Raw genomic sequence first — 12,232 nt, 5'->3', positions numbered from 1 at the left:
GTGATACAGTGGCAACAAATGGCAGTCACCCTTTTTGTGTATATATTTTTCACTTCTACTCCACCTCCATCTCCTTTATCTTTGCTATGTAAGTCTTTTGTACTATTGATCCTCATGGGAAATGTCAACTCCCTGGCAAACAAATGCGATGAACTGGTGGCATTTGTGAAGACCCAGCGAGCATATCAGGAGAGTCAGGAGTCTCACTTTCATGTGTATCGCTGAGACCTGGTTAAAGAACAACACTCAGGGCTGCTGAATGGATTCAGCCCCGCTGCAGTGTGAGTGGACAGAAGTGTCAGAGGAAATGGAAAGAAGTAGAGGTGGTTCTGCTTGTGAACAGCAGGTGGTAGAGCTCCCGGGTGTATCTGGAGTCAGAATATTGAGCCGTTGCCAGTCGGTGTTAGAACATACTAAGTACTGAAGGAATTCTCACAGATTGTCACCACTGTTGTCGAGGCCGCAGTTTTGTGTTATTGACACAATACTTCACAAAATGGTTGAGTTCCTCCTTAGAAAGAGGAGGCAGAAGCATGAAAGTGTTCTCCTAGGATGACTTTATCATGAAGTCAATAACATGACCCATGGCCAGACTTAAAAGTGTATACCGGTACATGTTTGCAAGAAACAGGTACAACCAACTCATTTACAGTCTCAACTATTCATGGAAAATGTGATTAACCATGCTAAAAAAAAATTAAATTGCACAAATAAGTTTTGCATCCTTGTTTCTGATACAGGATAGAGTAATTATGTGACCCAGAGGTGCAAAAAAGTGCAAAGTCCTCCTCCTGGTGAAGTGCCCTTGGGCAATATACTACATGATCCCATATTTCCTCTGATGATATGAGAGTGAATGTCAGAAGTGTCCTATGTGTTGAAGTAAGCTCTCTATGACTGTGTATGAATGTAGCTTCCATTAAAAAGCACTCTGAGTGGTTGATGGAAATGGAAAAAGCTCTAGTGCTGTCCATTTACCATTACCCTGTTGTAAATATATGCCATAAACAAGTGAGTTTCTGCCAGTCATCACAAACCTTGGTAGATATTTATCTTGAACTAAGTTTGTTAAATCTATCTATCTATCTATCTATCTATCTATCTATCTATCTATCTATCTATCTATCTATCTATCTATCTATCTATCTATCTATCTATCTATCTATCTATCTATCTATCTATCTATCTATCTATCTATCTATCTATGACTAACTGAATATGTGATCATGTTCTGAAAGTCTCTGTGTGCTCCTGGTTCTCCTCCACAGAGGCGTCCATCCTCTCCTATGACGGCAGCATGTACATGAAGGTGGTGATGCCAAACATCATGCACACCGAGGCGGAGGACGTGTCCCTGCGTTTCCGTTCCCAGCGGGCCTACGGTCTCCTCATGGCCACCACCTCCCGAGACTCAGCCGACACGCTCAGGCTAGAGTTGGACGGGGGTCGTGTCAAACTCACAGTCAACCTAGGTATCGTATATGCCCCCCCCTCCCCCAGCCATCTGCCACCACACCTTCATCCTTCACCCTGAGGCAGTTTACTGTTGAGCAGTGACCTCTCTATCCTCTCACTCTCTATCTTCTAATTAGTCTTTTCATCAGTTGCTCATCACTTTGATCTCCCGAAGGTTACTGACAGCTTTAGAGCAGAGAGTTTGCATGGGTCTTAATACGTTTTCAGGCCATAGATAACTGTACTGATAACTGAATACAATTTGCTGGATATCAATCCAGGCTATACCATGCTAATTTATATTATATACCAGTACAGTAATAAGCCTGACCCATTCTTTGAAATAGACGAACTGTAGTTATATCATTCTGTTTGAGAGGTTTATTAATAAAGAGCATACATATTATGATGTAGAGATAATGGGCTCTCTTAGAAAGTCTGATGTTCAGTCCATAATTCAACACATTAAAAGAAACTTTTCTTATTGTTCTATCTAACCCAATTTTTTTCCGTTTTGACATCAAATAACTTCTCTGTCACCTTCTTGCTCCTCTGGGTCGTTGTTTCCTTCGCTTACAATGATGTGTCTATGAAAGTCTATGCTTTTCAATGTTCTGTTTTTACGTTTACTCGTCAACTTCATTTTCCATCATGTTTTGTCGAAAGATGGTATTCACCCCTTCAAAGGCCTTAAGCCTGCGGCCCGTCAGGTGAACAGCCCGAGAACAGAGCCCAGCAAAACCTACAGCTGGCTGTGACCCCAAATACTCCCCAGAAACATTCCCACTCATAATATGTAAAGAATGCTACAATGGAATTTAGGCAGTTTATAATTGTAGATTTATAATACAGTACCTCCCCAAAAAAAATCATACAAATTTAGAATAATCTCAGCAGACGTTAGCTTGTTGGCCCAAACAATTTAAAAAAAAAAATTAAAAAAAAGTAACCTGATCATATTAAATCATATTAGTCATATTCTAGATTTCAGGCAAAATGTTTGCAGCTCTAATTTGTAAGTGCCCACATGATTTTCAGCCTATCAACTGTAAATGCCTGTATCTTTATAGATTATATAGATCTAGCTTCTGATCCAGCTTAGTGACACCTGTAAAGATAGATCCAGTGGTTGGGGTTGCTGTGCCTCTGCATGGTGCTGGTGCTGATTGGATCGTGGCTGTTTGCTCCCACTTTTCTGTTGCGGTTGACGACACATGAAACGACCAGCCACATGGTGACCATTCCTCACCCTTTTTACAATTATTGTACATACAGCACTAACTGGCCTTAGTGGAATGATTGTCCTACAAATTCAACGTGTTGCTGTTTTGATACCAAATCAAATTATGTTCATTTGCACATCTTAAAATTTCAAAGTTCCAGCGCTCTACGATGAATGGCTGCTACCGACTTGTTGGTGCAGAGACTTTGGAGCCAGAGACTTTGACTTTTCTAATCTGAATATTTAAAGTTAAGAGTCCAACAGTCACACCTGGATTGGAAAACCCATGTAGCTGGTATCACAAGTGGCCATTTTACTGTTTATACTTTGCCCAAATAATGGTATCAAATGGGCACTAGCGCTAAAAACAACTAGCTCATTTCTGTAATTGACAAATGAAGGAAATATTTTTTTTGTATACTGTTAATAGTAAATTCTATAAAATCTATTAAATCTATTCATGGTAATTCAGCATTTATACTGAATAAATAAAATGGCTACGTTCCTGCATGTGTACGTCCCCGGAAGGGTGGACTTTTTGTTTTTGGATGTCTGCAGCAGTAACCTTGAAGGATGCAATTTCATCTGTCATTTATTCTTCCCCATCTAGACTGTATCAGGATAAACTGTAACTCCAGTAAGTTAACACTCAAGTTTCATTTGCTTTCTTGTTGATGGTCTGTTGATGTTTCTTTTTTTAAAGGAAATGTTTTTGCTTTTTTTTTTTTTTTTCTTAAAATGTGAGTTCTGCACCAGCCTCCACCTTCTCTTAAACCTAACACGTGGAGGACGAGTGCTCAGTTGGTTTAGAGATCCTAATTCAACAGGAACCAGCAGATATAGCCTTAATCAGTTCTTTTCTTTCTCCAACGATTTTTCAAACAGTTAATATGTAACTGCTATTTGAGTTCATAATTCAACTTTTGATAGTAGGGAGAGAGGATTAGAGACAACATTCTGAATAGATATGTCATGCTATATACCTAACTGAAACACTAATTTAGATAGTTTACCCTTTTAAGTTTACTCACATATAGATATTTTACGTATTTGATTACAGTATTTTTTACAGAACAACATGCATGGTTTAGAGAATGTTAACATCCTCCACTAAAGCAGCAGTTCGGTAATATGTATCAACATAATCAAATAAATTTATGAATTTTAATTTCTGCTGTAAAACCTTGTTACAGCAAGGTAACAACTCACCAATACCCAAGACACATGTTGTCTAAAGGGAGCCTTTATGATGAGTTGTCTACATGTAGATCATACAGTCTTGTCTAGAGAGTAGAATATGACCTCTTATGTATCTTGTAGAAATATGTTACAATTATACCTACAGTATATGTATCATATAACTTCATGTGATTGATCAGAAAAAGTAAGAAAACTGAATCCAAATTGAAACATTTTTTTCAATTGTTACAGTTTTTTCTATTATAAAGTTACAATTTAAAATGTCCTTACCTTCATGTTTTTATTGCTATGACTATTATTACCTTTGCATGTTAATGAAGAATAAGTTATCAGTAATTAGCATTGATTAGGTGGGTACATTCCTAACCCAAAGTCAATCACTGATCTAAATTCTAAGACTGAAAAATAAAAAAAATTCACAAAATTAAATACTTTTGAATCAGACTATTCAATGAAATATGTAGTTAGATCAGAGGAGGCTGAATATTTTAATTGGACATAAAAGATAGTATAGGCATTGTTAAGGATTGTTAGGAAAATTCATGCCTATACATTCTGCACAGTATCTTTAGGAATGATCAACCAGTGAGCTCTGTTTGCAACAACAAGTGAGTCTATTACTTTGAGGGTCGCAGTTGTGTAGCACTATTTAGGCCCTCACAAATCAGTATGGATTGCTTTTACTCATAATGGGGCGACTATGGAGATCTCCAAGTGTGTGTGTGTGTGTGTGTGTGTGTGTGTGTGTGTGTGTGTGTGTGTGTACTTGTACAGCTATACATGTGAGGACCCGTTTGAGTTTTAAAACATCAGAGTGAGGACATTTTGGGAAAGTGAGGACATTTTGGCGTGTGTGTGTGTATGTTTGTGTTTGTGTGTGTGTGGTAAAAGTTAAAAGGGATTCTGCAGCATACACCATTACAGGTATGATGATGATGATGGGAGACCATTCAAAATTCTTGCATCAGTGTATTCCCTGAATTTAGCTTCCACTCCAATGTATGACAATACTTAAAAATAATAATTATAACAATAATAATAATGATCACTTTAAAATATCTAAATCATACATATTCCAGACATAATTTCTGAACCACTCCCAGGTGCAATCTGCACTGAACTTTACATGTACAATCATGAATCTGATCATCAAATTGATCAAAACAGTTTTGGTTATCCTTTGTAAGTTTCACAAACAACATGCAGCTTACACAGAAACAGCTTCAGAGGTAACAGTGAGTTATAAACTTCAGCAACAGTCACCCCTAGTAACAGAGGCCACTAGTTCCTCCCATCACTTTGAGACTTGATAGTAGTTGGGGACAACACAACACACAAAGGCATTATGTACTTGGCTGGGTGGAATCATACAACATTTGGTTTGCATGGCCTACATTCGCTGAGTCTGTACATATAATTTAGTAATAATTAATAATTGATTAAAGTGGGCCTGGCCTTTTAAAAAAGTCAAATTTGCGCACATTTTACGTTCCAAACTTAAAAATTTTAAACTGAATCACCTGTCACCAACATACAAAAGTACAACATTTTTGCCTCACTTGTACAAAGATATATGTGTTGCATATGATTCCAGGTGTAGGCAGAAGTAGGTACTCATTTATGCATTTATTATCGGGTTTGTTTATTTCATTATGGGATTATGTCTTTACTATAACACTGCATTCTATATGAAGCAGCTTGAGACCAGCTGATGGGTATTGTATGATGGTAACATTTTATTTGGTATGGGATTGGAAAGTATATCTTTGGTAACCTGCACTACCACTTGCTGCACTGCAGACCAATGTTTTGTTTGTGTTCCTTTTAGATCAACTATTAATAACGTGTGACTCACTCTCTCTGAATGTATTCATTCTTAACTTGTTTTTATTTAGATCACACAAATAAATAATCAAATACATAAATGGAAAATATGCTAAATACATTTTTGTAATTAAAAATGCTATTTATGTGTTTCAACACTTATCTATTTATTTTTGTATCTAAATGTTAATAAGGTGGGCGGTCCTACCTCAGTACCGGATTGATTGTAGCAGCGTTTTCCACAGGATAGATCTGTTGCAACTGCAAAGACCCAACTGGTACACACAAGCTTTGCTTTTGCTGCAAAAGAGGATTTTCACACTTAAGTTTTTTTTTCCATGTAGCAATGGACAATTGTAATGAACATATAGCCTACTACTACTTTCCATTAAAGGAGAATCACCTGCGTAGTGCCCCACAAAAGGCACCTTTCTTTCTTTTTCTAGTGCTAAAGAGGTGGAGCTTCACATTCAGAAATGCAATTGAAATACATAAATGTATATAAATTCATGTAAAGATCCAGAAATAGTACTTCCAGCATTGGTTTTATTCCAGCATCTCTCTCTCTCTCTCTCTCTCTCTCTCTCTCTCTCTCTCTCTCTCTCTCTCTCTCTCTCTCTCTCTATATATATATATATATATATATATATATATATATATATATATATATATATATATATATATATATATATATATATATATATATATATATATATATATATATATATATATATATATATACTTTTCCTGTTAAGAAAAGTGGATTTAGACTTCTTCATGGGTTGCAGGCCGTATTATGACTGGACATTGCTCTGACTAGGTTATTACTTGTTTTTGTCCTTCAGACAGAAAGCCTCACTTTGGACATGTGGCAGGGTCCAAAAGCTTGGGCATTCATCCAAAAAGTTTATGATCTCTGGATCATTGACTCGACTGTCATTTTTTTTGTTAATTCTCTGGGTAGTTCAGGGCTGTGGAACTACAGTAAGACATATGCATCCATATGTTTTTATGCAGGAAGACTGCTGACTGTGAGGAAGATTTCCCACCTTTACTGATTATAATGTGGTTTGTTCAGGGTGTAGGTTTGGGCTCATATCTGGTAGGGAGGGTTAACACAAAAACACTATGCACAGTACAGAAAAGATTCATACTAAGTGAACTAAGTGAATTAGTTGTTAAATTACTTAGGCTATTATTGTCTTGCTGGTTAAGATATTCCATATATTCTAGTATTGATTTTTATTTTGAAGTGCTTACCTCTTGTCTCGTTTCAGGTCACTCACTTCCTGTCCTCCTGTGTTTCCCACCTGTGTGATTACCTGCTCCTCCCCTATTGTGTTTCACCTGTCTCATTGTCTCCCCTCCCCTTGAGTATGTACTGTATCTCTGTGTGTCTTCCCCATCAATACCTGTTTGTCTTTGTACATACCTTGTCAACCCTTCCAACCTGTCTTGTCTGAGTAGTCCTATTGTGTTTTGACTAGTTTTTTGTGGTTTTTGGCCACAGCCTTTGGCCAGCACTTTTTGTACCTCTGCCTGATCTTTTGGACCACCTTGTCTGTGCACTGAACCCTGGTGTCAGTAAAGGCCTTTGAACTTTTGCCCGTGTCTAAAGTTGTGCATTTGAGTCCACTATTTGTTCTTAATCGGAGAGTTATAAAAAAAAAAGACAACGATTCTTTGATCACCATGCATAATTCATTTTCAGTGTCATTTATGGGGAATATTCATCTTTACAAAGTTGGTTAGAATCTAAATACATAATGAACATTTATGTAAGACTAATTAATGGTTAATGGAACACCTTTGAAGCAGAGTGACACAGTGCTGTTCTACACTGTATCAGCAAATTTTGAATAGCTCTTTTGTGTGGAATGGTATTCAGTATGGCTGTTTTTTTTAGCAATGTTTTTTTTTGTTTTTCTCTTTTAATTTAGGTTTTTCCTTTTCTGGAAAAAGTTGCATATCAGCACACATCGTACAAGTTATAGACGTTAACATTTAAGGTCTAATTATATGGTGCATATTTTCGTGAAAAGTACACCAATTTTTAATTTTTAAAAACAAATTTGACCCCTTAAAAAAAACTTTGTGGTGGAATGTTCTACTTTCCATGCTGCTCTCAGACTTGCAAGCCAGCAGATCTGTGGTTCTACAGTATGGTTGCATCACCCTAATCGTGTCAATAACTGTGGGGGCTTCAACTCCTTTGTTACCTGCTTTAATTGGTGAAGTGGTAGCTGCAGCATACACTGTAAAAGTAATCTTTGTGAAATCTGTAGGGGCATACACATGTCCACCAGCAGGTGGCACAACCACAAAAATCCCTTTCATTGTACACTGCATTTTCTATAACCTTTAGCGTAACTTTTCCCACAATGTAGCTGAATCTTGTGACACCTATTTCAGGCTATAATTATTGTTGAAAACAATTCCAAAATCCTATTAACATTGACAAGCATAATCTGGAAAATGAATATAGCTACAAGAATAGAATATCTCAGGAACAATCAATCCCATTAACAATAAACTCACTCTAGTATTCTCACATATCATTCTTTGGCTCCCTAAGAAATGTGGCTAGAATACACAACTAGTGAGTGGAAATTTCAAATCTAATATTGGTTGCTTGGATATAAGCAAAATTGCCCTTACATGATCACAGTCCATTTATAAGTTTGGTATTTTATCAGAAAATCTAAAGTTCTATATTACACCTCATAAACTCCAACAATTCAAAATAAACTGCAGTTTGTCCCACAGACCTGAAACATCTCAATGGTACTTGCAGATATAAACTTAACATATTGTGGGTTTTTGAAGACACTAAAACATAATTTAGCTGTTTATTTTGGAGGACTTCACTTATGGATTCGTAGTAATGTACCTGTAATGTAAGAGTTGCATACTTTCAGTGCCACCTAATATTGCATGTCGGCAAAGCTTTCCTATAGAATATAGATGTTGTATTTCTTCAGGTAATGGCCCAAACAGATTGTGGTTTATAAAAGGTTAATCAGATTTTAAACAGGGCAGACTTACTGATGATTGTTTCAGCTCACATTTAATGGCAGAAACTTGTGAAAAATGAAGAACTGGGAAGTTAAGGATGTAATCTATGCAAAAGATTCCAGAAAGCCTGATATGAGTAAAAGCAATTTTCCTACTGTAGGTGCCTTTTCTCTTTTCTACTCCTAAGAGTCATCACTCTGCAGTGTAGTGGCCAGGTGTATTTTAATTACATGTTACAGATGTTAAGTATTTTGGATTATTTCTTGGTGTATTTCACTGACTAAACCAAACCTTTGTTTCCCAATGAGAAGTTTGAAAATTTGTTTGAAAAGCTACTAAAACATTCAGAATATCTTCCAATGATTCCAGTTTGACTGGAGGGAAACCAAAGGTTTGGTTTTAGGCTCAGGATGTCTTTAACTTTGTGATTGACCATTCTTCTCAGGCAAGGGACCGGAGACCCTGTATGCCGGGCAAAAACTCAATGATAATGAATGGCATACGGTGCGTGTGGTGCGTCGCGGCAAAACCTACAAGCTAATGGTTGACGATGATGTAGCAGAAGGTACTTATCAACTCGGGTCATGCTAAAAGAAATGTTTTTTCAGTGGTGCTACAAAATGCTGTGGCACAGTATGTTGTAATAAAGATGTATAGCATCAGTTTGTAACTGTGCTGCAAAGAAACTGTTAGTAACAGTTACTATTGATGGATTTTCTCCTTAAATCAGCCCTCTTGTGTTAGTGTCAGACAGTGTTCTCTTTTCTTTTCGTTTTTTTTTTGTCTTTCTTTTCAACCCTTCCCCTCCACCCTCCCCGTCTTCAGGCCAAATGGTGGGTGATCACACTCGTCTGGAGTTCCACAACATTGAAACAGGCATCATGACAGAGCGGCGATTTCTTTCCAGCATCCCATCCAGCTTCATTGGTCATTTGCAGAGCCTGAGGTACTCCGAAAAGTTTTTTTTTTGTACTTATAGAATGGAATAGAACAGAATATCTTATTAACATTACACAAAACAGAAACACTGGTATGCAATCTTTGTTGGGACCATAGGAAAATAGCATTAATTCATTCATTCATCAATAAATAAGTGAATAATTTAGTAGCTCATAAAACTAACCACCAAAATCCAACACTCCCTCTGAACAGAAGACATTTTAAAGCTAAAGCCAGATATACAGTATATGTAAGGAGCTAGTTAAGATCCACAGTACAGAGTTAACACTGGACTTGCCAATGGTATTGTGTCTCCAGAATGAATTAAATAAGCACAAATTGCTCAGAAATATGTAAGATAAATAATACATTAGGCAGCAATGGACTGTTATGGAGGTCCACTTTACCCCTACAGTAAATGGCTTTGATTTAATAACTTAAGTTGTATCTTCTCAAGATGCAAGCAATAGCATTTTTAGCTGAGGCTTATCCGAACATTTCTTTACTTCCAATTATCTGGGGCTGACATCTTTTTTTCTTCTCCTTTTTTTCTAATCAGTGTTTGGAGAAAAGGTAACAAGTAATTCCAAGTGTGTGTTGCTTTTCGTTCCTCAGATTTAACGGCATGCTCTACATCGACCTGTGCAAGAACGGTGACATCGATTTTTGCGAGCTCAACGCTCGCTTTGGGATTCGTTCCATTATTGCAGACCCTGTCACCTTCAAATCCAAGAGCAGCTACTTGAGCCTGGCCACCCTACAGGCCTACACATCCATGCACCTTTTCTTCCAGTTCAAGACAACCTCCCCAGATGGCTTCATTATTTTCAACTCTGGAGACGGCAATGACTTTATTGCTGTAGAACTGGTCAAAGGGTAAAGTGCATTATAATGGATACTAGATTTTAGATGTTGAAACCTTGCTTTGTTCAGAATTTCAGGGATCTTTTAAGTATTGTTTGATTTACAGAAGATGTTTGGAGAATTTGCTTCATGATTCATTATATGATTCTCAGCAAGTGTGTCATCAAAATTTTTCTTCATCTTGTTCATGGAGACCACTTCATCTGGTGGTTTTTGTAGCACTCTCTGTTTTCCTCTTGCAGATACGTCCACTATGTGTTTGACCTTGGAAATGGGCCGAACCTCATCAAAGGCAAGAGTGAACGAGCCCTGAATGACAACCAGTGGCACAACGTGGCCATCACGCGAGACAACAGTAACACCCACACACTGAAAGTAGATGCCATAGCCACCAGTCAGAGTATCAACGGGGCCAAGAACCTGGACCTGAAAGGTAACAGTACACCAGTCCACGTGCATTCTGTTTTTTATTCAGCCACTTCCGATGACTTTCAGTCATTACCAGCAAGTCATGCATTGTTTTTACTCCAATTCATTTCACGTTGTACCAAGGTTAACGTCAGTTTGGGTCATCACCATTTAGCAGTGACTTGTTATTTGTTACTGGTACTGGTACAATACTGAATGATGGAGAGAGCAAAAAGAAAGGTCAGCAACTAGTGTGATATGAAGCTTAACCATTAAGATGAATTTGGGTTCATTCTTACTTAAAAAAAAAATTGTATGTGTTATAGCAAATTATACTTTATTTATGGAATGGCAACAAGCTGTTTAATAAATGAGTTAGATGCCAATCATGAATCCTTAATAAGGATAGTCTTATTGTAATGGTACCTAAATATTACAACAATTAACTCAATGTATTTTATATCAAAATGTGAGGTACTCTTGGTTTGAGTGTTATAGAACATCCTGATAGACTTATAAGTTATCTACTGATTAAAGGTCTTTATGTTAGGTGCAGCAAAGAGCATGATTATTTACAGTACCAGAATCCTACAAATAAGGTTTATATACACAAGTTACCTGCAAATGCAAAATTTTTATTTTTGGCAAAATGTCTTTTGTTGCAGCATGATGCCCACCTGATGTGATTTAATTCAGAAAAGTTAACAATGCTTTCATATAAATTGAAGCTTTCTTTTCAAACATTTCTTGATTGAATTGAATTTTCCTTCAAGCTCAAGAACAACAATAAGTCCTCTTTGAACAGCTGTTTTCCATGCAGTGGAGAGGTTTGTCCATGATGGATCTTTCTGTGCTGTCTCTCCATCTGCTCTGTGCTGTCTATGTATTCTATGCCACAGGTGACCTGTTCATCGCGGGACTGGGTCCAGGCATGTATGGCAACCTGCCCAAACTCGTGGCTTCCAGAGAAGGCTTCCAGGGCTGTTTGGCATCAGTGGACCTCAATGGTCGCCTGCCAGATCTCCTCAATGACGCCTTGTTTCGCAGTGGGCAGATTGAGCGTGGATGCGAAGGTACACCGTCCCTCAAATCCTGGCCTGATTTAGACTTCTACAGCAAAAACTTAAACTCCAGCTCTGGCAGCCCGTTCTTCCTGCTAAATGCAAACAGTAGCTCCACAGCCCTGCATCCATACGGAAACCCCTCCGTGCTATTAACTCTAATTGTCGCTTCACTTTCCCACTGTTAGAATCAGGCCAAATACGTCCTCACCTACACCACCACATCTTATCGGCCACATTGGTC

At 37.6% G+C, this 12,232-nt stretch overlaps 1 protein-coding gene across 1 annotated transcript in view; it reads left to right on the top strand.

Moving 5' to 3' along the window:
* nrxn3a (neurexin 3a) overlaps window positions 1–12,232 on the top strand; it is a gene marked incomplete at both ends in the record, with an annotated part of 114,389 nt that overhangs the window by 78,634 nt on the left and 23,523 nt on the right. Inside the window, 6 exon segments of the mRNA XM_083997719.1 lie at window positions 1,269–1,472; window positions 9,162–9,281; window positions 9,542–9,662; window positions 10,271–10,531; window positions 10,762–10,952; window positions 11,827–12,000. Of these exon segments, the coding sequence (XP_083853845.1) occupies window positions 1,269–1,472; window positions 9,162–9,281; window positions 9,542–9,662; window positions 10,271–10,531; window positions 10,762–10,952; window positions 11,827–12,000 (1,071 nt within the window).

This window comes from Trachurus trachurus (genome assembly GCF_905171665.1).
Source record: "Trachurus trachurus genome assembly, chromosome: 22".
Taxonomy (NCBI): domain Eukaryota; kingdom Metazoa; phylum Chordata; class Actinopteri; order Carangiformes; family Carangidae; genus Trachurus; species Trachurus trachurus.
Note: the sequence above shows the minus strand (reverse complement) of the source record. Positions and strands in the feature narration are given on the sequence as shown.